The following is a 25,382-nucleotide window of genomic DNA, read 5'->3' as shown; positions in this document are numbered from 1 at the left end:
AATGAAGGATAAAAATGTTTAGCCTATGTAAAAAATACAAAACTGCGGATATCTGGTTAACGAAGCGATTTTGGTTAAAATGTTACTCTTATTTTTCTGTTTATTTTGACCCAAGGAATCACTACGTAAATTATGTCCCCACCTTTTTTTAACACCCTGTAGGGCTAAGAAGTCAAAACTGGGATTTTTGAATTTTTCCATAAATCACGTGGCAGAACAAAATTGTATAAATAGGTAAATTATTACTACCGGTACCTACTTTACTTAGTATGTATTATTGCTAATGATCAAACTTAAATGCAATAATACGGCCAGGATAAGTAATTAAAATAACATTTAGAATAATTTATTATTACATTTATCATCAGATTCAATTTCAAACATTGCTAGAATTTTAATGTAAATCTTGAAAACCATGTCGTACTCGCATCATACAAAATGTTGACATTTTAATCAGTGGGAGACATACTGATTGAATTCGTTTTAACTTTATAGTTAATTCGGTCTTTCATAAGGATAAGACGCTGAGTGTACAAAGTGATTTTTTATCTCTTCTCATTTACGAGTTTCAAGAACACGAAGAATGACTCAAAGACAACCAAAACAATGACGTAATTTTGGCCTTGACGTTGTCATCCTCTATACACGCAAGACGCAATGCATACAATTGGGACTAAATGGTGGTGGTTTGGCTAATGGCGGTAACGTATATAAAAAATAAATAGTTACTCATTCATAGATAAATGAAATGTGAAATACTCCCGCCACAGCAAACCTGTTGACTAAACGAATGTCTATTTTGTCTGATTGTATTTTTTACTAAAACTAGTGTACCTGTTGCTCGAAATCGAACAATTATTGTCAAGTACCGTACCTGCCTGGATTACTGATTTTTTTTAAACAGTCATAATTTTTGATCAGTTAAAAAGACTAAACTAAAAGCTTGTAAACTAATGAAAATGAGGAAATGTCCTAACTACTAACTATTGTAATGTCAATGTAGCTAAATAAATAAGTTATTGAATTAAAACGCTGTTCCTAACAGTTCGATACAATTAATTATCATTTTTCAGAAGCCGACCTTGATTTTTAGTGATTTCTATAAAATGTTTCATGACTTACCCATAGACGCATAAAGTTGTCCATATGTATTCATCATACTGTAACCAGTACCAGTACCACGAATACTACAAAAATACCGGTATGGATCATAAACATAAACAAATGATGTTTTTGGCCTGAGTAGTAAACAAACCAACTATACTAATAGCATTAATTAACATATGGTTTTGTTTACTTAATTCGGGCAAAATACGTCATTTGTTTATGTTCACGATCCACTGGCATTTTTCTGTATTCGTGGTACTGGTACTGGTTACAGTATGATGAATACGCATGGACAACTTTATGAGTCTATGGGTAAGTCAGGAAAAGTTTTCTAGAAATCACTAATAAAAATCAAGGTCGGCTTCTGAAAAATTATAAGGTATTTACTAGTAATTAATTGTATTGAACTGTTAGGAACAGCATTATAACTCAATAACTCATTTATTTAACTAGATTTTCTCTCTAGACCATTTTTAAAGAGCTTAAAAACAAATAATTTAGTAGGCCTATACCAAAGTGTTTTGTACGGTCAATAGTTACGGAGAAAATTCAAAAAATGGCAAATTTAAAATTTCTATGATATTCTTATGGAGAATATTGTAAAATGTTGTAGTTTTCTTGTTTATGGAAATACTTTTAATACTTTTCAATGATATGGCGACCATACATACAAAAGTAGGTATTTTAAGCCAATATTTTAATTAAACTTAGCAAATTATATTATTTTATACTAAGCTACTTATATTTGACTAAAAACGCACTTTATTAGCCTCCCTGTCGCAGCAAACCTAGGTACTCGTTAAACCTAATGTTATTTAAATAGATTTAATTTAAAATCAATTCAGGCAAATGGAAATTCGCTTAGTCTGCAGGTTTGCTGCAGCGGGGGTATTTTATTATTATTACTGTATTATTATTATTATTAAATCCTCCAAAATGAGAGTTTTAGTAAGTGTTTCTTGGATGTCATCATATCTTTTTTAATCACTTGAATTTTATGGAAACAGAGATTAAGTCTTTGCAGTACCAGTTTTATTTCGCCAAGGTTTTTACTCTATGATCACAATGTCCATGTTTTCTTCAAAAGAAAATTCGTAGCACCTAAAGGGACTACGTTTTATCTATGGTAGTACTTTTGTCAACATATCGTTTGCTGTTTGTAGGAACCAATGTTGTGTTCTTAGTTCTTCCATAGATTTTATCTATGGTTCTTCATAAGGTGGGTGAAAGTTCCCCAGTTGGCATTGTCCCAGGGCGCCGACGACGAAGGCGTCAACGGAGGTGGTGGATCATCCTTGAGGAACTGGGAGAGTGGACCGTGAATCTAGTCTTGTGTTATTTACTTTCTTACTTACTTAGTTTGCTCATTAAGTAGTAAACTACTGAACCCTTTCCACTCTTAATATACTTAGGTTAGCTTCCGCACCGACTGGATAACCTGCCAGCCGTCCTCACATGGAGTTCTTATGGTTTTGGAGCGAGAAAAGTCCCAAAATAGTTAAAGTAACAAAGTATTAATTCTTACCATCAAATAACCACTTAAAAGACTAAGACCAATTAATTTATGTAGAAAACCGTGAGGACAAAAACAGAGTACTATATACTATATAGCTACATGTAATTTACAGTAAGAAGACCTACAGTTACAGTACAGACAGCAGAAGGCCCGGTGGGGCACACGGAAGATTTCTCAGGTGCCGTTTGACGTCACTAACTGCTGACGTCACTAACTGCTGCGTCTGAAGAAACAGACAATTTTATAATTTTCTATTAGTAAATTAAACTGTCATAACCTAACCAAACGTGCTGTTAATGGAAAAATCGATTAAAGGTTTACTAATCCAAAAAATAGTTTTGTTCATAAAATAAAATTATAATTGCCTAAAATTCAATTTTATAATTTTTTAATTATAAAATTAAACCATCATAACCTAACCGAACCAACCAAACTTGCTGATATGAAAAAATTGTTGATAAAAAGTTAGTGCCGCCGGCGGGATTTGAACCCAGAACGTTCAGATTCACAGCCCGCAACTCTATCCACTGCACCACCGAGGCCGATGGCTCAAACCCGTATCGTTGCGGTATTGGTGATCCCTCAAAGTGAAGTCAGCAGTTAGTGACGTCAAACGGCACCTGAGAAATCTTCCGTGTGCCGTTTCGGCAGACGGCCGCAGAAGGCAGACAAGATTGAAAAAACCGCGAATTTTCATTTGTTTTTTTCCATTTCATTCAAACAAAATTAAAACTGTTTCATGTCGATGTTTGCTTATCTCAGCATTAAGTTATGCTTTATTAATTACCAGTAACTTTCTGCACAATTTTTAAATTTAACATTAGAACACCTAATTTTGATTCAGTTGTGTGTTGGTTTGATTTTAAAGAGAGCGTTTTAGTCCATAAGTTTACCTCAATCGTTTCTTCTCCACTTCGACAACCGCTTTTATTTATGAAATGGATCAGGTAGTTCAATGCCCTACTGTTTAATTTTATAATTTAGACCTAAGTATGTTTATTAATTTTAATTTAGTTTTATTTACGTTTTTAGTGAATTTCCTGTGGATCATTATTTATAACTGTAGTCTTAGGGCGACCACTGCCCTTTCTCGTTCGTAGCCTACAGAAAATAGGCCTAGGCCTAGTTTGAGATTGACATTGACAGTCATTCTGATTTAACATTTTTAAGTTAGGCCTACCTTAGTATGTTCAATATAGTAAGGTTCAGGTCCCCACTACAGTATGTAAATTTGTTATGTGATGGTTTATTTTTATAACTACCGGTAGGCCTAGTCTAGCTTGGCACTAAAGTTAGCCAAGTTAGTTTCAAACAGTGAAATTGTGTTTTTAAAATTCACACAAAGATCTCTTGTACTGCAACTTGTGAAGCAAAGTATGCCTATAGAATGGTATAACTTAGAGCAAGGGTTGTCATATACCGTAGGCTAGCTAGTACTGTTTAAAAAAAGAGAAGATTTTCCACTATGTTATTGGATAAAAATTAACACGCTAGCAAAACTGGACTTAGGCCTACCTATAAGTTAAGTTAGGTAGGTACTTAAGTTAAGTCAATATTCAAATATCTTACATGCAAAAGTAAGTATATTATGTTTCATCTTACATCTCACTAAAACAACAAATAACTTAAGTTAACGTTAATAAAACGTTCTCTGTCTGCTAGACTTGGCTCGGCTTCGTTAGTGAACGCTCGGATAAGTTATCTTTGGACTGACCAACAGGTGTGAATTGTAGGAATGGGAACTGTGAATCAAACTACAACTTAAACTCAAGAAATTGTTCAAATCATGTTAAAATATCTTGTTTGGCTGTATGGACATTTTTATGAGATGCGATAAGCTATTTTACTCTTCCATCAATTCCTGTAAAGATTGGTTCTGATTTCCATTTTTAAATCAGATTTAGCTAAATTAATCACAGCCTATTTTGTAATACGGCGTGAGGTCTTAAAACTATGATTTTGTCTTGCTATTTTTAGAGGTGAGGTTCAGAAAGAAGGAGGAAATGTGAATACATGAGCTGAGTCAACTTGGCACCTTTGTTGTTAATAATGTTCTTGTAATCCATAGGCCTACAATCGGTGAAAAATTGTGTTCATTAATCAATACCTTTTTTCTTTAGGTTTTGGCCTTTCAACTAAACAGATCCAAGATTCTCATAGATGCTCTAGAAGTTGCAAAAGTTTCTGACAATCCATTGGTAGAACAACACATTATAGACATTAGAAGATGTATCAACAAGTCTCAACTAACACTGGACAAAATTAAAACAATTTTAGAAAGAAAAAAAGAAATTTATGTAGAAATGGATGTAAGTAAGCACATCGAATCAATCCTACCTACCTCAAAACACAATAACCTAAACTTGCTATTGTCAAATGATGGATTATCAATTATTTGAGATGGGGACGCCACCCTAGAAGTATTAAGGCCCGTTTTGCCAGAAGCGTCTGGTAAGTCTGACGCTCAGCGATGATCGCTAGAGTGATAATCACTCAGCGTCAATCGCTCGGGCCTATTTTGCCAGAATCGTGTGTTCCTTGCGATTATTTGATCAGTGAGTGGTTTACTTTGGAGGCGAAAGTAGTGTTTCTGAAAATGAGTTGTAAAAAGCAATTAGTAAAGTATTTGTTAGCTGAGGAATCAGACGATGAAGAGATATTAGAAATGTTGTGCAAACCTAGGGAAGAAGTGCGTACTATGTTTTTAAAGAGACCTGAAGACGGATATTTTAAATTGTAAATTGAAAATCGCCTACGCTCTGATGAGACCAAAGTTTCATCTAGTTTTCAGTTTTTCATCGTCTTCACTATTGAATCCCCACTTTGATTGTGACATGTCACTAAACTTGGAAACACAACTTATTTAAGGAAACAAAAGTTAAGTCAACAACTAAACACGTGCTTATTCCAGTAATAATCGCTAGCGACTGCATCTCCGTCTGCTCCAAGAGCAGTGGTCTGCGTCAGACGCTAGCGTCTCAGTTATAGACGCTGGCGGCTGTAGCGATTGACGCTTCTGGCAAAATAGACTAACCTAAAACAATGCAAAGCAGTGGGCAGTGATCGACGCAGAGCGATAATTGCTGAGCGATAGACGCACGAGACGCTTCTGGCAAAATGGGGCTTTAAACATTAAGGAGAGGACACGCTGTAGTTTTGTTGAAGCCAGCGTACTGGGGAGGGGGGGGAGGCAGCGGTACTCTCCCGCCCCCCCTCTTGCTGCGTTGTGTATGGATTACTGGGAGATTTGGTAACAGTAATATCAATTAACTATTTAAAAATTAGACTAGGCCTACATCATACTACGTAAATTAAAAACTTAAATTCTAACCATAATATTAGGAACATGAACAGCTGTTTCATTAAAAAGTATTATTCACAAGGCCAAAATGTAAACAACTCTGTGGAGGGACCTTTAAAGGCTTCTGGGGCAGAGTCCTAAGGGATTCTGCTTAGTTTTTCTTTTAATAACTCATCAACAGACCAAGAACTTTCTTTGGACACCTCTACCTACTTTCAGCGCCCAGCCGTTCTCTCAAATTAGTGGGGACAAAGTTTCCAATTAAAAATTTAGATTCCCCCATGTTAATCTTATGGGAGAAACTCCAACTTTGATGGCCTGTGGGGCAAAGCCCGAGGATTTTTATTACAGGAATTGGTCTACACAAAAAATACTTTATTTTGACACGTTGTTTTTAAATATCCGTTCATTATTAACGGAGGAGTAGTATGTTCAAAGTCCAGGCCAATTCTTTAAACTTTGATCTTCAATACGGTAATAAATAATAAATAATAGTTTTTATAGAAATAGGTAGTTGACACCGTTCGATAGGAAATTTAATTTACTTTAAGAATGCCATCGGAGAATAACACAGGTGTTTTAGTTTAGCGGCAATTTTAATTCGAAACAGCGCGCGTCACGTTTTTCCCTATCTCTCCCATGTTATAGCCGAGGCTTTTTGCCACTCTACGGCTCCGCATGCCCCTCTAGTGTTCTGCTAAAGCTGGCTGCACCGCAACATGTGTATTCCTATTCGCGTGCCCTCTTCTTAATGTTTAATCCTCCTAGACGCCACCTAGGTGCGTATTTTAACCCAAATGTTAGTGAAGGATCAGTGTAGAATGTTGTGAGATGATTTGTGTAGCTTTGTTACTGACTAAGTTAAGCTGGTTCACCAGTCAGGATCATTTATTTATAAATCCCGATGATCAGGGGCTCTTGTAGGTGTCAATGAAACAAACGGTTATTTAACTTATGCCGCTTATGCAGAGGCATCTGGACTGGAATCATTTCTACTTGCTATTTAATCGCTGCTTGCCTTGTTAAAAAACTTGTGAATTAGGCCTTACATCGTAAAAACTCCAGTAAATCATCTCATACTGTTGTAAATAATTTGGTTTTTAAAACTGGTGTTTAACATCTTAACTAGTCTGCAAAGTTCAGAGCCAAATATAACAGTTTCGTCCTAAATTATGTTTAGGCATTAACCTAGACTATTCCAAGTAGAGATGGGTTTGTATTAGATTAAATTGTTTTGATGTTCTTCACAGGATCTGGCATACAAGTTTGAAAATTTGGCAAAGGCAGCTGAAAATATAAATGACAAGGTCTTTGCAAACCAATCTTTCAATAGTTCAACACCTAAGAAGAATGATCAGCAGGTTAGCATACAGCAGTGTTAGTTTACATAGGCCCTAGTGCATTTTTTTTTTTAGGGGAGCGAGCTGGTCTAGTGGTTAGAGCGCGGAACTCCGGTTCCTGGAGTCCCGGGTTTGAATCCCGCCAAATCACCAATGGATTTCATCCAAGTGATAATAAATGCCATAACCCCTAGGTCTAGCCTGAAGTAATGTGAAAAAAAATCCGGGGCTCGTGCCTAGCGTCCTAGGACAAAAAAAAGTACTTTTTTTTACATTATACAGTTAGAACTTGAATAATATTGTACTATAACTTTGGCACCTTTGAGTGATCTATGTCATAATATTAAGATAGTTAACAAAAGAAAAATAATACAGTGGGTAGTAATAAATGAATAAAAAGCTCATTACCCAAGTTAATAGCCTGGTTCATTTCGGTTGTGTACTGGTGAAGAAGATTCTGTTTCATCTGTCGTTGCTAAAAATTACATTGCAGATCTGAAACTAGGCCTATTGCATTTCTTGGAGTTCAAAAATACACCTGTATCGAACCACATGGATGTGGAACTGGTTTGACAGACCAAACTCCTTGCAGAAAAGTTAATACTGCTCTTAATGAAAGGTTAAGGTTTGTTTCTGCTGATGTTTGTGAAGTGCAAATAAAACTCATTATGAATTGACCTAAGGATAGGTTTTAATAAACTCTGAAGTCAAGTAAGATTTGTAACATACAAATACAAAATGTAAATAGTAAACAAAGAACAACTGTGAGACAATAAAGAAATTCATAAATTAAATAAGGAACATTAATGTTATTATTGTTTTCCATAAAGGAACATTAACAGTTCATATGTATAAAAATATTATCACATTCTTCCCACCCTAAAACGATACGTAGTCTTTTAGATAGTTAGGTCTTTGCCGTATACGCTGTGGATGGGTTTTGGAAGGCACTGAACTTGAGTCTTTGCAAGAACTGTTTGCATGTTCAACTGGTACATTCGTGTCACTTAATGTCCCACTAGAATCATTTTCGTCTTGTTCTTGATCAAATGAAACCTCCGGTTCTTGAATAGCTTGTTCATTTCCATCTGTTTCTGGCAATTGGTAGTCTGTTTCTAAAGATGATTGTCCAGGTGCTGGGGCCAGATCTCTTATGGATACTGTCTTCTCTTGTCCATTTGGGAGTTTCACATGAGCATAACCTGGATTTGCTTGAATAAGTTCTACCTCTTCTACAAGTGAGTCATATTTGCTGGATCTGTTGTGCTTTCTCAACAGCACTGGGCCGGGTTGTGACAGCCAGCTAGGAACTGAGCCTCCATAATACGATCTTCTGGGGTGCTTAAACATCAGTTCATGAGGTGTTGTATTGGTTGATGTACATAATAATGATCTTATTGAGTGAAGTGCTTCAGGAAGAACTGATTCCCAATACTTTACGGGTAGGTCTTGGGTTCTGAGAGCAAGCATAACAGTCTTCCATATAGTGCCATTGAATCTCTCTACTTGGCCATTCCCTCTAGGATTATTAGCAGAAGAGTGGCTTGACGCAACACCATGAGTTTGTAAGAAAGACTTTAATTCGTCTGACATTAATGACGTTCCTCGGTCTGAATGAATGAATGAAGGCATACCAAAAATTGTAAACATTTCTTTCAGTTTCCCAATCACGGTACTGGAAGTCATATCTCTACAGGGGAAAGCAAATGGATATCGCGAATACTCGTCTACAACAGTTAATATGTATTTATTTTGTGTAGCACTTGGAATTGGTCCTTTAAAGTCTAAGTTCAGTCGCTCAAAAGGTGCTGTAGCTTTGATTAACGTACCTTCATTTTACAAAACCTAGGCTTAAGTTCAGCACAAACTCGACATTGAGCTATAGTACGACGAACTTCTTCCAGTGAAAAAGGTAAGTTTTTCGATCTAATCCAGTGGTATAATCTTGTCAATCCCGGGTGACACAGACTCGTGTGGATATCGTTTAAGTTTGGACGTCCACAAATCGTTCCACACAATCGTGACATGGTGTCTGCAACTCCATTTTCCTTGCCTGGTCGATATACGATATCATACTTGAAACAAGACAGTTCTAAACGCCAACGTTGTATCTTTTCATTCTTTATTTTTCCAAATCTTTTATTGTCAAACATGAAAGAAACTGATCTTTGGTCTGTAATGAGTAGGAATGGCCGGCCAATAAGATAGTGTCTCCACTTCTTAAGAGATTCTACGATTGTTTGAGCTTCTTTTTCAACAGAAGAATGGTTCTTTTCAGATTTTGATAATGTTTTCGAATAAAAAGCTACTGGACGTCCTGCTTGTGACAAGGTTGAGCCGATTGCAAACTCAGATGCATCGGTCTCAACTGTAAATGGTATGTCATTTTGGATTGGGGCTTTAGTTGCAGTTACTATTTCATTTTTCAATTCATTGAAGGAGTTAATTGCTTCTTCTGATAATGGAAAACTTTTAGTCGATGAAAGGGGCTGAATCTTCTCTGAAAAACTCTTGATAAAGTCAGAATAGTGAGCGAACATGCCCATGGTTCGACGCAATGATTGGACATCATGAGGAAGTGGTAGTTTCAATAGCGGCTGAAGACGGTCTGGATCAGGACGGATTTCGTTCTTTGTTATTACATATCCTAACAGATGGATTTTGTCTTGTGCAAAAGAGCATTTTTCCATGTTCAGAGTTAAGTTGTACTTCTTGGCTACATCAAAAAACTTTTTCAAATTTGTATCATGTTCATCTTTATTCCTCCCTCCAACTGTTACATCGTCTAGGTAAGCTACAGTGCATTCAAGTCCTTCTTTTTGTATGATCGAATCAATTTCTCTTTGGAAACAGGAGACGCCATTCGTAACACCCAAAGGAATTCTGCAAAATTGGTAAAGGCGCCCACAGGCTTCAAATGCTGTATATATTCGTTCTTTATTTTCAATTTGTATTTGATGGTAAGCACTCTTAAGGTCAATAGTGCTAAAAACACTGAACTTTGAAACTTTGTTAACAACATCTTCAACTCTGGGAAGCGGGTAGGCGTCAAGTTGAGTGAATCGATTTATTGTTTGGGAATAATCAATGCACATTCGCTTCTTTTAGCGAATTTCCCTATAGGGAAGTAGCTATTACCGTATATATATGTGTCCGTGAACACGATAACTTGAGTAATTTTTATCCGATTTTGATGAAATTTGGTTTGAAGGTGTAAGGCGGGATAAACTTGAATGAGTTCGCGATCCAGCATGATTGGACCATGGGAACAGGGTTTTATGGGGGGTTTTATGGGGTAAAAATTGGTTTTTCTCACTTCTTACCCTCAAAACACAAAATTTCCCAATTTTTCTCTAAACCTTCTTAAAGAGCTTAAAAAAACAAACAATTCAGTATAAGAAAGTGTTTTTGTACGGTTATTGGTTACGGAGAAAACTAAAAAAATTGTAAATTTAAAATTCCCATGTTATTCTTATGGAGAATATTGTAAAATGTTGTAGTTTGCTTGTTTATGGATATATTTTGATCAAACTTGGCAAATTTATTTATTTTATAGTAAGCTATCAATATTTTACTAAAAAACACACTACTTTATTAGTTTCCTTGTAGCAGCAAACCTAGGAACTCGTTAAACCTAATGTTATTTAAATAGATCAATTGAAAATCAATTCGGCCAAATGGAAATTCGCTTAGACGGCAGGTTTGCTGCGGCGGGGGTATTTTGTTTCACCTTTAACTACAAGTACTTGTGCTCTCCAAGGTGAAGTGCTTGGTTCAATGATACCCTCTTTCAACAAGCGTTCAGTTTCTTCTTTTATGAATTTCAAATCTTCTTCTGAATAACGTCGTGATTTAACTGCAATAGGTCTACAGTCAAGAGTTAAGTTTGAAAACAAGTGGACGGGTGCAACCTTAGCTGCTGTAAGTCCGCACACCTTCAGCGTAGGTTTTTTACCCCCAAATGAGACTTCAACGCTTGAGTGTTCCTTGAAAATGTCATGTCCTAAGACAACATCAGCGCATAAGCCGTCTAAAACAAGGAGTTTAGTTTTGTTGTAAATATGACCTTGAATCGACAAATCAACAAGACTGTAGCCAGCTGTAACTGGTTGATAAGAAGTAGAAGCCATAGTAACACTAACGGTGGTTGGAAAGATTGTTATTCCCCTCTTTTCTACTAGAGATTTACTAATAAATGTTTCCGAACTACCAGTATCAACTAAGGCATCAGTTTTAATCCCATTTACTTCAATCGTAATAGTAGATTTAGGTGCAGCTGCACATGTAGCTGATTTTTGTTGAAAGTTTTTCTAGAGTCAAGTTTTGTAGGAGGTAATGAATTACTTCCTGACTTACAAACCTTCATGAAATGTCCTTTCTTGCCACAAGAATGACAAATATGATTTGCAGCAGGACATTCACTACTAGTACCTATGTTTTTTTACTGGAACCACAGAAATAACATTTCTAGGAAATGGCTGATAAACAAGTTTCCTCTGCATTATTTGAGGACATGTTACTTTTGACAGATTCTGGTTCTGATGTAGTAGAATGTTGCTTGCAATTTAATTGAGAATGTTGCTTGTTATAAGATTCTGATTGATACTGAGCTAATACCAAAACTCTAGCTTTCTCAAAAGCCTCATTCAAAGTTAATGTTTTATTTTCTAGAAGTCTTTGTCGGATAACTGGGGGAATCAAACCTCTGATAAATGCATCAGGAATATAGTCATTTTTATTTTGTTCAGCAGAAACTTGTGAAAAATTACAAGGTTTACTTAAATTTTTCAAAGCTTGTAAATTTTGGTCAACTGATTCCCCTGACTTCTGAAAACGAGTTGCTAGAAGATGTCTGGAATAAATCTCATTCTTAGGACGGATATAGAGTTCTTTTAAAATAGCTATAGCTTCATCAAATTTTGTAGCTCCAGAGATGTATTTGTAGACAGATGGACTAATGTGGAAGAAGGGTGCTAATAAAGACTAATAAAGACTAGGGTGGGAAAATGTGATTAACAAGTAAACGTAGTTTTACCTTTTCATTTGTTGCTTTAGAGTCACATTCCTTTAAGAAGTTAGTAAAAGTCTGGTACCAATGCAGCCATTGTTCTTCTGCACCATCACTTTCTGGCTCTACATCAAATCGGTCAGGCTTGAGGAGTTTGTCCATGACTTGTGAAAAGAGTTTATTAAATTGAAGTGCAAATAAAACTCATTATGAATTGACCTAAGGATAGGTTTTAATAAACTCTGAAGTCAAGTAAGATTTGTAACATACAAATACAAAATGTAAATAGTAAACAAAGAACAACTGTGAGACAATAAAGAAATTCATAAATTAAATAAGGAACAATAACAGTTTATATGTATAAAAATATTATCACATTTTGTATGCCAAGATGTTGCCTTGTTTTGTTGGATAACAATTTTTTATCAGGCTCCTTCTTTCATCATGTCCGGAGTCAGAGTTTTATAAGGCAAACAATTTTGTTTAATATATCTATTATATTATTAAAATGATACAATCAAATTTTATGTAAACGGTTAAGGCCATTTACCAAATAAAAATATAGGTACATATGGCATATCAAAATGAAGCTTAGAGTGTGTAGATTTGCCGAAAAGTATTGATATGGACGAACTCCCTAAGGGCTCTGCCCCACAGGCTGATTTCCAAAGGGCTACGCCTTGCATGTTTTGGAAGTTAACGTTATTCGATTAGTTTAGTGAACAACAGCTGGCCAATGCAATTGACAATATAGTTTGTTTGTTTTCATTTTTGTTTACTTATTTATGTAAACTTATTTTGTTTACTTATTATGTACAAAGTGGGAAGTATCTGTTAATAACTGTTTTGAAATCAACTGTTCAAATTTTTTTCAAAAATTCCAAAGTAAATTTGAGGAAGCATTTCCTCTAAAGTTTTATAGTAACCAAAACATAAACAAAAAAAAACCTTGGGTCACTAAAGGTATTAAAATATCTAGTGTAAGAAAAAGAGAGCTAAGCAGATTGGCTAAAGAGTCAAATAATATTGACTTCATTAACTATGTTAAAGAGTACAGAAAGATTTTTAGACAAGTGTGTAATAAATCTAAGAAATCATGTAACGCTAGTTTTATAAAAGACTCAGAACATAAAAGTAAGGCTGCTTGGGCTATTATCAAAGCTGAATTGGGTTTGGGAAAGAGTCAGTCTACTTTTCCCAATATAAAGGTGGCTGATAAATCTCTTACAAATGCAAAGGAAATTGCTGAATATTTTAACAACAAATTTATAAACATAACAAACCAAATTGGATTGTCCTCTTCTGAAAGTGACTAACACAACTACAACTAACAATAAAGGCAATGGATGGAAGACAGACCCCTAAATTTGACTTTCAATTTATTGACGTGAAGGATGTTATTAAAATTATTAAATCTTTCAAAAATAAGAAATCATCAGGGTGGGACGAAATACCACTAAATTTGGTCAAAAATGCTTCTAAATTCATTGCAGAACCACTCTCTATAATTATAAATCAATCATTCCTCAATAGTAGTTTTCCTGAACACGTAAAATATGCTGAACTAAAACCTCTTTTCAAAAATGGAGAGAGACATAATCCAGACAATTATCGTCCAGTCTCACTTTTACCGACATTCTCTAAAGTTTTTGAAAAATGTGCTTCTTACCAAATATCCTCTTTTATGGAAACCCACAATATTTTGTCTAACAAACAGTTTGGGTTTAGAAAGGGTCGAAGCACCATGAGAGCGCTCTCAGACTTTGTTGAGGAGGTGTCATGGGCCTTGGATGAGTCGCATAGCACAATGGGGGTGTTTTGTGACTTATCCAAGGCATTTGACTGTGTCAATCATGATATCCTCATTAAAAAACTAGAGTCGTATCCCTTTTCTGGAAATTCAGTGTCATGGTTGAAATCTTACTTAAATAATCGCTATCAGAGAACAGTCATTTGTAAAGATAATTTAAAAGTAAAGTCAGAATGGCAAAAAATTAAAATAGGTGTGCCTCAAGGTTCGATTTTGGGGCCTCTTCTATTTCTTATATATATCAATGATCTTCCAAAAAATGTTTCAAATAATCTAATTCTGTATGCAGATGATACTACTGCAGTAGTTAAAACAAAAAACAATGAGGGATTAAAACATAAAATTGAAGAAAGCCTAACCGAATTGGGGAAGTGGTTTGAGATCAATGGATTGAAAATGAATGAAGAGAAAACCAAATTTGTAAGATTTTGTACACCTCAATCAATGGCACTCACTGATCAATCTCAACCAACTGATGATAATGTAAAATTTTTAGGGCTATATATTGATAAACATTTGACCTGGAGTAAGTGCATTCAGTCGGTAATTGGAAAATTAAATTCAGCCTGTTTTCAAATGTTATGCTTAAGAAATTCTATAGACCTGAAAACTTCTGTCATGCTCTATTATGCTTACTTTTATTCAATAGTACAGTATGGAATTGAATTTTGGGGGTTCGCCTCTGAAATTGAAAAAGTTTTTAAAATTCAAAAAAAGTTTATAAGAATTACGACTTTTTTACCATGGAAATCTTCGTGCAAAACAGTTTTTAAAGAATTGAATGTTATGACTATTCCAAATTTGATTATTTACAAAACATTGTTAGCGGTGCATTCAAATTTTGATGACTACATTAGTGAAAACTTTGACCACATATATAACACTAGATTTAAAAATAATTTCCAATATCCGAGACACCGACTGAAGCTTGTAGAAAAAAACACCTAAATACATGGGAAAAAAACTTTTTAATAAACTACCCTCAACTCTAAAAAATGTAATTAATAATAAATCTTTTAAAAGCAGCCTTGCTGATTTTCTGATTAGCAAAACGTATTACAGTGTTAATGATTACCTCAATGAAACTAACCAATCAATATGACTCTATTTTGTATGACATAGAAACAAATTTTTTTTTTCTGTCATCGTTTAACAAATTTTGCCAACTTGTTTACAAACATTTTTTATGCATAAGACATATTGTTGTACATTAGGTTAAGTTAGTTATAATTTTGACAATGTCATCTGTTTTTTAGCTGTGCTATGATTTAAAACGTTGATGTGACAATAAAGAATTATTTATTTATTTATTTTATTATTTACTTTTATGTTCTTAAAAGAGGTGTGGTGAAGGGACAGTGAAGCTATTTTAAGTGAGTGATTAGGCCTAAAGGTGTTGGAAAGACGATGAATAAGAGATTAACAAACCATGTGTGTTGTTCATTCCAAGAGGTTGTCACCGATCTTTAACAGGTCACCATTTCATTGAAAAGTATTAAAGTATTAAAGACGTTGTGAAAAAGAGTGGCGAGTTCAGGTACAACCGTACCCACCTCGGCCACCTAAGGACGTAAGGTATGAAGATTCCACTGCTTTTAACATCCTTTCAGATGACAATTTCTCGAACTTGGGCTCTTTAAATGAAATATAAAGTCAAAGTTGATTAAATTAATTTAATGGTGGCTTCTGTACACCCGTGAATTCGCGGGTAAAACCTCTTGTCTTTCTTTAAAGTGTGCATATTTGTTTCATTTAGCTCATGTGTTGGAGAACTTAAAATACTAAGATCTATAATAAAAGTGTTTTTCAATACATTACTCGTGACAATATATTTGTTATATTTTATGTATTTTAATAACTTAAGAATTTGTTTAATTGTACACGTCTCCTTTCCAATTTTGAAAGTTGAAAAAAGTGTTTGAAAGTTTAAGATTTAAATTTAACAAAAATGCTTTAAGTTTAAACCAAATAACTTTTTCAGTCCTTGAGGGTGGAGCAGTCGGGGAATGGTCTGGAAGTATCTCCTTGTCCAGCTACATGGTACAATGGGATCCTGGATAGCCCAATGCCACCTCCAGGACACAATGGCAGTAGTCGTCCACCTGTGTCCATGGAAGTTCAAATACCTTGTATTAGAATGCTTCATTCCAACGAAATGAATTCTGTTCCAGCGTAAGTTCCCTATTTTGTTTCTGATTGTGTAGTTATAGATGGGTAAAAGGTATGTATTGGTCAGAAGTCGGTTTTTTGATCCTGATAAAAGTTAGATATAGTTAGTAGAACCCCTCATATCCGACCATGAAAGGGACCAGGCCATGGTCGGAACAGCCAAAAGGTCTGATATCGGGAGGAGCATAACCTGCAGTCTCCGTGACATCGGTAATCGTCTCCAGCGACCGCAACAACGATTTTGAGCATAACTTGCAATCTCTGCAACATCAGTAATCATCTCCTGTGACCGCTGCAACACCCGTGAGTGTAACTTGCAGTCTTCGCGACTTCGATAATATTCTTCCGCGACGGCAGCAGCACCAGTGAGCATAACTTGCAGTCTCCGCATCTTCAGTAATTGTCTCCCACGACAGCGGCAACACCCATTATCAGTGGTAGAGGTGATCGTCTGCTGCAATTACGGCAATATTTGCGATTGCCCTTTCGGTCAACCGATCGTGCTCAGGGTTATTGACACTAGGTTGGATATCCCGAGGAGTCGGTTATTCTGAGGTCGGATTTGAGGGGTTCAACTGTATTTAATTTTTAAACTGGACCCGACTGACCTTGATTTTTGGATTTAATTTTTTATTTAGTAAAACTATTTTTAGTCTGCCCTATCCGATTAAGGAGTCAGGTGTAGTAGCCGTGGTTTTTTTGCACAGCTCCTATAAAATTTCCCATTGGGGGCCTTTGCTGTTTGGATGGCCAGTAGTCTGTCCAACAATAACTCTTTGTTTTTTACACAACATTTTACACAACCGCGGAAAAATTGTGATTACCTATCTCCTGTGTTTGTGGTAACATCATGATAATCTCCCAAGAAATTACTGTACTGTGACACAGTGATCACCACTGTGATCGGGATATAAACAAAGTTTCCAATGTAAAGTCGTATTGTTAGAGGAGTCTATCGATAACAGTTGCTAGTGATGATCGACTGCTAATTAAACAAAACAACCTTGCACTTACTTAAGTTGTATTCTTGCTAAGTATTTACAATTCTCACCTTCTAATCTGAAGATTGCTGGTTCGATTCCAATCAGGAATCCATTATGGACTCTGGTACGATTTGGACTGTCCATTAAAAATTATTAATGCTATCTTACAAAAAAGTCAACGTTATCTAGTAACAGACCAGAGTTTGGACTGTTCCCTTTCAATACATTAAAAAATGCCAATGAATAGACACAAAACCAAACAAAAACACAAGTTCAACAATATAGGCAAAAACCTTGGAGGAAAGAGTTTGTTTCTTAAAAAAAGGCAATAGCGTTAAAACACAAAAAAAATCTATTGTTGACTTCAGTTATTTCACAATTTAAACATAGAAAAATTGAAAACGGTGCTTCAATAACATACTTGCAAAGGATGTTACATTTATATTTCTTTAAATGATTCTTCAAGGTTATTGGAACAAAACTTAAACATAAAATAGTAATGTACATTTTTTAAATCTAGCCTTGAAATCATTGAGCATGGACTGTTATGTAACAGGCAGTTCTGTATCATAATTAAGTTACCATACTAATAAAATGTAATAGCCTATAACATATTTTCTCAGGAAAAGCAATTTAGCTGATAAGGAGTTGGTCTGGAAAGGGATTGAGTTTGGATAGCTTAACTGATAAAATTTAAGCCCCTGGACATACGGATGCACAAACAAATTTTCACTTAACTCAGAAATTTCTCCTCTTAAATAGTAAGACTTAATCAGAAAGTGATTAATGAGACGTACTTTTCTGTGACCTATGTGAACTTGATCCCTCCTAAACCAACCTCTAAATCTGATTTAAATAATCTAATTCAAAATTTTATTTTTCAGGTACATGAAGGGAAGACTGACTTGTGAAAATGTTAACTCTTTTATCAGTATAGTGAATTCTGTATTGAAGCAGAAGTATTCCATAGCTCTTCTCAAAAGAAAAGAGGTCAAAAGAAAAGACTTAGTACATTATTCGGAATGGAAATCTCAGGAACAGGAGTTTGGCATGATAGGTGATTATGCCAATACACATTCAAAAGATTTATAGTTATTTAGTATTTAATATCATTTTTAAATTATTATTATTTAGGAAAACAAGTTGTTTTATAGTGAAGTGAGACCTTGAATTTTCAACGAATCGTGTTTTTGACTTCCAAGAGACCTGTAAATTTACTTGCTCTTACCTCACATTCCTATCATAACACTGTATCCAAACTTTTGTACTCTAAATCGAAATTCAGTTGCAATCTTTTTAGGGATGGACGAGATTGGATTTTAGTTTGAGACAAGATTTTGTATTTCTCATAACATTTCGAGACGAGATCGAGACTGGATTTCCCTTCTCAATTCTCATACATAACAGGAAATGCACTTTCAACATTTTTACATGATTTTGTAACATTGTTAGAAGACTGTTTGAATACAAAAATAATAATAATAAGTTAGGCAGGAATATTAAAAATCTTTTATTGAAAAACATCAGTATACAACATTTTATTTTAGGCCTAATTAAATTACGTCTAACTTATTAAAAATAACGCTTATACAACATGGAAGATGGTGATATCAGTTAGGATAGAGTTAAACTTATTCTAAAATAAAAGCAAGATTAATTTGTATAAATTACTTACTTGTTTTGGCTATGTTTACAGTAGTAAAACATGCCTCAAACTGCTTAACAAAACTTCTCAAATGATAAAACAATTAAAGTAATATTTACATGTAAAGAATTAATTACATAAGATCGCCTTCCCAAAACAAAACGCAACTACAACACGCTCTTGTATTGCGGGAATTGCATTGACTTTCTGCAGGAGTTTTTGATTTATTTTATTTCGTCTCAAAATAATTTTCGATAAAAAAACCTGTCTCGTAGAAAGAGCTTTGAAATTTCCCAAAAATTTCGAGACTTGTCTATCCCTTAATTTTTTTCAGAGATTATAACTTGAGTTTCGCTTGCCTTTAGAATGGCAATGGTCAGGACATAAGTCATTTTTTAAATTAATAGTGTGGCGTGAGCTTGCTGATTCAACTTCATGACATTTTATTCTAGTGTTTAAAACAAATCCAATGCTCTGTGAGTTGTGAAAACTTGAAATCAGATTTTGGTCTATTCTATAGCTTGGAACTTGATTAGACCAGTTTCTCACTTTAGAAATAACATTTCTCTGTTAACCCTGCATCTGGCAGCTTCAAAATATTTAATGTCTGTACTAGCAGGCCATTTTTTGCTGTATGTACATAGGTTACTTAGAGAGATGTATAAATTGTGTTCTACCATACAAAAGTATACTATTATATATTTTCTTTTTTAGGACATTACAAGGAACACTTAAACCATTGACAGATACCAAAAACATTTTGTAGAACTGTTAACTTGTAAGAATAAAAATTAATAAAGTAGAGACTTGGGAAGAATACAAAAGATTTCTTTTTTAGAAATCCAAGATATAGAAAGCTTTTATAAAATGGTTCTTAACATGAAAAAGTCATATTCATTATTATTTGTATCTTTGTATGTAAAAGAGTGAATTTTACGTCACACCGCGCTAAAGACACAGTTGCGTCATACTACGTTTTTATTCTTAAGTTTCAAAATATAGTTACATCACAGTAGCTAAATTTCCTGTGTAAAATTATGTAAAACAAAGCAATGTATAACACAGTGACGCTTTCTGTTGAAACTTAGAAGTTAAAAAAATTGATTCTCAAAACGACTAGTGACGAGTCGTTTGCCAGTGAAGGAAATAGTTTTAGCGACTAGTCAATATTTGCCAGATGCAGGGATTAAGATAATTTATTTGATCAAATTGATGAATCAGGGTATTTCCAATGCAAAGTCATAACTCGTAACATTAGAGGAGTCTATTGCTGACAGTTATAGCTGGAATAATAAGTGGAATTATTCGTCACTAAAAATCTGCCCAAGCTTCTTTGGTAATCATCTAACTCTTATTACAGGTAAAGCTTTCTTCACAACAGAGGATTTGCTCAACTTTGGCAATCAGAAAATAGATAAAGTGACAGATAAAATGATCCAGATCTTGCGACACTGCAACAGGCTTCGCCAGACAAGAGCAAATAAAAAGGTCGTCATTTACAGTCTCATTTGATTCTTGAGGGAAGATTCATTTGTCAAGCTAGAACCCAATGTAACAGTTTGTACAGCCCTATTTTATCTTAAGTGTTTATATTATTGTTTCATTGTATGGAATATTCACTGATAATGTTTGTAGATATTATTTAAATGAGATGACTTGTGCCTCTGTGCTTAGGGTTTGTTGTGAAAGTGCGTTTTCACTAAACGTGTCCTAACATTTGTGGGGAAATGTGTGAAAGCTGTTTTTAAGTCCAACAGCAGCTGACACATCCTTACATGGGATGAAAAATGTGTTACGAGTCCATTCAAATAAAACATGTAACATGTTCCTGGCTCCACCTGGTCGCTAAACACTAAGATTGTTTGAATGGAAACGGAACTAAAGGTTGTGTTTAAAATAAGTTGTAACTGTGTCTTTTTTATGATGTTAAGTAGATGTAAGTTAGCTTATGACATTCGTTGGGCTACAAATATTTTAGTACTGAAAAATGTAAAATAAAATATAACTGTTTTAATAATACTTATTATTCAGATTTTCTTTGCCTTCCTCCTCAGCTTTGGATAAGTAATAATTACTTATTTAGACATAAGATCCAAATATTTTTAAACTTTTACAGTAGCCTCTCAATTATACATTATAATGAGTGACTGAGTGGTTGTGGATAAATGAAATCATGGTTAATGCTAATGTGACCCTAAAATGTCTGGAAAATATTTTTCATCAACTTTGAATTTGTAATTAATCTCTAATATTCGTTTAGGTAATAGTAAAAAATTTTAAAACAATGTACTATCTTAAAACTTTGTTTCACACTTAGTTTGAATAAAAACAAATAAACAAATATAATAGCCTATTGGATAGCCTAAGTTATTGTTTAGACCTAGTTATAACGAAAACAAAAACACAATTTATTGATCGTAGGTGAAGTAAACGTCTTTTGTCTCCCCGCGAGATGATGGGCCTCCTCCCACTTAACATTGGCCGTCACTGTATAAGGTACATTTAATTTGCATTAATATATTTTTTAAATCTTAAATTTTTTAGGATCGTGGTTAATTTGCAGCAGCATGATCAATCGTGGCTAGTCAGGAATGTACTGTATGTAGTTAAATTTTGATATTTTAAACTAGTCAGAACAATCCCGGTTTTGATTATAATATCTATCTCCCATTGGTTGATGTACCAGGACCCTGAGTCCGCCCCCTCAAACAAGTAGATACATTTGATTCAGTTAAAGATATTCATAATTAGTTAACATTACTTTAATCTTTTACACCTTTCATAGGTTACCTAAATAACACAATACCATAGTCCGTTTAGAATAATCAAAGTCATAAATATTAATCATGTTAACAATATACATTTACTTATATAAACATTTAAAAGATAGCTGATATGAAAAAAAAAAACACAAGTTCAGGCCTACTGGTACACAGGAAATAGTTGATATTCATTTGGTAGTATAAATTATAACCATATTAAAGTACACACTGCAAAATTTTTATCCTAAATAGAGAAAAAATAGTCTACATCAGCGGCTCAGATGAAACCAAACAAAAAACACATGTGATAAAAATGTTTAAGATTTTAAAATATGAGTAGTATAATGGTAGTATCTACATCTCTAAAAAGAATGGCTAGATACGTCTCAATGTGAAGTGGTGAAAGAGTGTTTCGGGGGAAACAAAGCGGGAAATAAAAATGTCACCTACTTTAGAAGCACACCTGGGTTCCTGAGTTACCTGATATGTGGCAGCCTATCTCACGACTCAGACACAATTTAGTGCATTTCCCCCTCAAATATAAATACATAACCGATTAAACCTGACATCTGACATTATGGTCATCTTTAACATACTGGTAGATGAATCTTTTATCTATACCTCTTCAAAATAGTTTAGTTATTTTTACCATTGCAATAATTTTCAACTGAACTACAGAAAATGGGTTACATATAAATCAGGACTTATATAACTTATATAAGGAATTTATAGTATGGATTTAATGCTGTAAACATTGTTGAATATAATAAACAAGCTGTTGTACCTGTGCTTTACAACGGAAAAAGGACGTGAAATAAAATCCTTTTTGATCTTTACATATAAGAAAAATATAGTTAAATAATTGCATTGGGATGGGCATTGATAGATTGTGTACAATCGTTATATTAATGCGCATAACTAGTATTATTAGGTATTAAGGAAAGTACTATACACAATTTCCAGTAGGTCAGAATAGAAACGACCTAAAATAAAACTATAATATCCAATAAAATTCACAGTACACATAATTTAACTTTGATGTCCTAACATCAAAACTAATCCGTCACACCTATCCTCAATTTCACTGCATTAATTGCTAAATAAATAAGTGTAAACAAAGAAAAGTGAAAACAAAGAAAAGTGTAAACAAAGAAAAGTGTAAACAAAGAAAAGTAAAAACAATAACAGTTTGTTTTGAAACAGCTGTTTGGTTCAAATAACATTCATTTGAAAAAAAGAACTGGTCACATGTAGCAGGAATGTAAAAAGTAAACACGCTAGTAAAGCTAATGACGTAATTGTCAATGTTTATTATTCATACCGTTATCAGTTCTATCCTTGATAATTACCCACCCTCATTGAATAAATGTACATCGCAATTTCCCATATTAGTTAATTTAAACTACAATATATTCATAGTTAAAAGTGATATTTTCACGTTTGGGGTGCTGATATAGGCACCCCAAACGTAACCACAACTGAACACGATTTCATAAAAGGATGGTTTGTCTAATTGCAGTATCCTAGGTTAATGTTGACGTTGTGTTCAATCTAAGTCATCCATCTGTTTATCTTTGTATAAAACCCGGCTGAGGTTGTGGTGGTAATTTAAAATCGTGATTCCTGATTATTCTTGATCTTCTTTTTGTGACATCAATATTTCCGGGCCTAATCCAAACAAAGTTAAAGCAGACAAACATTAATTGTAAACAAAAAGCTACCATGAAGAATTAAAACATGTAAACATTGTTATTTTTCTAATCTTTCCTTGAAAAGTGGAGCAGTAAAATAATTTGCATTTTTATCCTTTTTTATTAAGACTCGTGTAAGCATCGATTTGTACTGTGGTTTAATTAATTTTGGTCTAAACTATTTTAAACTGTGGTCTAATTATCTCTACTAATCTTACTTATTTCCTATAATCAATGACAAAATAAGAGTAAATAAAATAACCTCATAGTTCCATAGTTTATATTTAACCAGCTGTTAGTTAAAACAAAGTATATTGCCCTAAAACAAATCGAAGATTACAAAGATTGCTTTAAAAAATAGTTTGAACATCCTAGTATTTTACTATGTATATTTAATAAATCTGTCATCCTCTTACAGAAGAATTGAACGTATCAATGACTAGCATTACACATAGTATGAATAAGTCAACTCTAAGTATGTATTTAAATTTTTATCCAAATGCTGAATTTGTGACTCAAAAGCTGAATGTTTACAGCTGTTATGTTAAACAAATTATTTTATGCGAAAAGCTAGTTTAAAATCTTAGCGTCGGCTGCTAGACTTTTTAAAAATTAAAACTCAATTTCTAAAAAACTGGGACAAAAAAAAAGCTGGGACCCTATACTAAAATTATGGCTTCGACATTCCCTAGTTCTCAAAATTATCTTTCTTTCAACACAAAAATCATGAAAATCCGTCGAGTGGTTGATTCAGAATCGTGAAATAAAAAAAACATAGTTTCGTTTTAATATTATAGATTATTTTTTCAGTTATACGAATTGTTGCAAATTCCAAATTGTTAAATCAAATCAAGTAATATCTAAAAATATCTATAATCAGAAAACTACGTTGCAAATTATATTTTCAATTATAAAGAGTGGTCTAAAAATGCTTAATATTACTGAGGTCTGTTTGTGTATTTTCCGACCCGTCGTGATGAAAAGTATATATATAGACCATTGGGTCTATAGTCTCTGATATCGTACAAATTGTACTGAACGTTTTATTCCGGCACTTCCTACTGCTCGGTTCATTTTGCACGTGAAATTTTGTTTAAACTTGAGCGCGCGTGCCGGAAAACGCCTCTTTCGGTTCTAATAATCAAAATTATTATTCCTAACAATGATATTGCTTTGGGATGGGCATTGATCGATTGTGTACAATCGTTATATTAATGCGCATAACTAGTATTATTAGGCTATAGACACGACAGGGACAGGCATAAGAACGCAAATCCAAGAACTAAAATTATCTTGTTTTGTTTTAAATGATAAGTTATTACTGTGTTATTCTTACCACCCAAAAATAATGAAAATAACATTAATATAGGCTAGTTTAGTTTTGTTTGTCAAAACCAACTCTTACATTTGCCATAGGGCATAGAGGAAGGAAAGGAAGTAAGGGCACCATAGGGAACCCTATAACCTCGAACTAGAGTTCTGTCACGTCCTCATGTTATTTCTTTTCTGAGCACAACGGGGAGTTGTTTTGAGAGATGGATTTGTGTTTGAGATGTCGACATTTTGTACATTCTTTTATTGGTTATTAGTTTTCAAGAAATTTCCCATTGATACTTGGAAAGAAACACAATATTCTGGATATTTTAACTTTAATGTAGTGTGTCATGGAGTGGATGCCTCGCCCAACTTTTTTATGTATTAAGATCTAAGCTAATACACAAAAACACATACTAATTACAAAACAAGTACAGTATCCACTTAGCTACCTAATTTATTTATTTATTGATTCTTAAACTATTTTATAGGCGACGATGCCCCTTGCACATTTAAAGGTTAAATTGTTTTTTGTTACACATGTATATTTTTGCCTACTTCTTATTTTCTCTGTCTTTTTCTTTTTCGAATATTGTTAATTTTTTTCAAAAATTTTAATCGTACATTATTTTGTATGGCATATAAAAATATGAATTAAATCTAGTAAACAGTCTTTGACCAACATTGTTTAGGTTGTTCTTTATAAATTACTGTAATTAATTTAGGATTTTCTCTC

General features: G+C 33.9%; 1 protein-coding gene across 1 annotated transcript; it reads left to right on the top strand.

Moving 5' to 3' along the window:
* Positions 1 to 3,436: 3,436 nt before the first annotated feature.
* Positions 3,437 to 20,898, top strand: LOC129003899 (spindle and kinetochore-associated protein 1-like). The gene is made up of 6 exons (XM_054432236.1): positions 3,437 to 3,570; positions 4,744 to 4,932; positions 7,175 to 7,285; positions 16,064 to 16,254; positions 18,119 to 18,291; positions 20,240 to 20,898. The coding sequence occupies exons 1-6, from the start codon at positions 3,562 to 3,564 to the stop codon at positions 20,389 to 20,391; spliced, it is 825 nt and encodes a 274-aa protein (XP_054288211.1). The 5' UTR covers positions 3,437 to 3,561; the 3' UTR covers positions 20,392 to 20,898.
* The last annotated feature ends 4,484 nt before the right edge of the window (positions 20,899 to 25,382 follow it).

Source organism: Macrosteles quadrilineatus, unplaced genomic scaffold (assembly GCF_028750875.1).
Source record: "Macrosteles quadrilineatus isolate MER2022 unplaced genomic scaffold, UCM_ALF_1.0 Scaffold_9__3_contigs__length_116548681, whole genome shotgun sequence".
Classification (NCBI taxonomy): Eukaryota; Metazoa; Arthropoda; class Insecta; order Hemiptera; family Cicadellidae; genus Macrosteles; species Macrosteles quadrilineatus.
Note: the sequence above shows the minus strand (reverse complement) of the source record. Positions and strands in the feature narration are given on the sequence as shown.

Bases quoted from the DNA above. Each gene is read 5' to 3' on its own strand.
- LOC129003899 (XM_054432236.1), top strand. The intron at 7,286-16,063 runs GTTAGCATACAG...TAACTTTTTCAG, and splicing joins CTAAGAAGAATGATCAGCAG to TCCTTGAGGGTGGAGCAGTC. The intron at 18,292-20,239 runs GTGATTATGCCA...CTCTTATTACAG, and splicing joins ACAGGAGTTTGGCATGATAG to GTAAAGCTTTCTTCACAACA.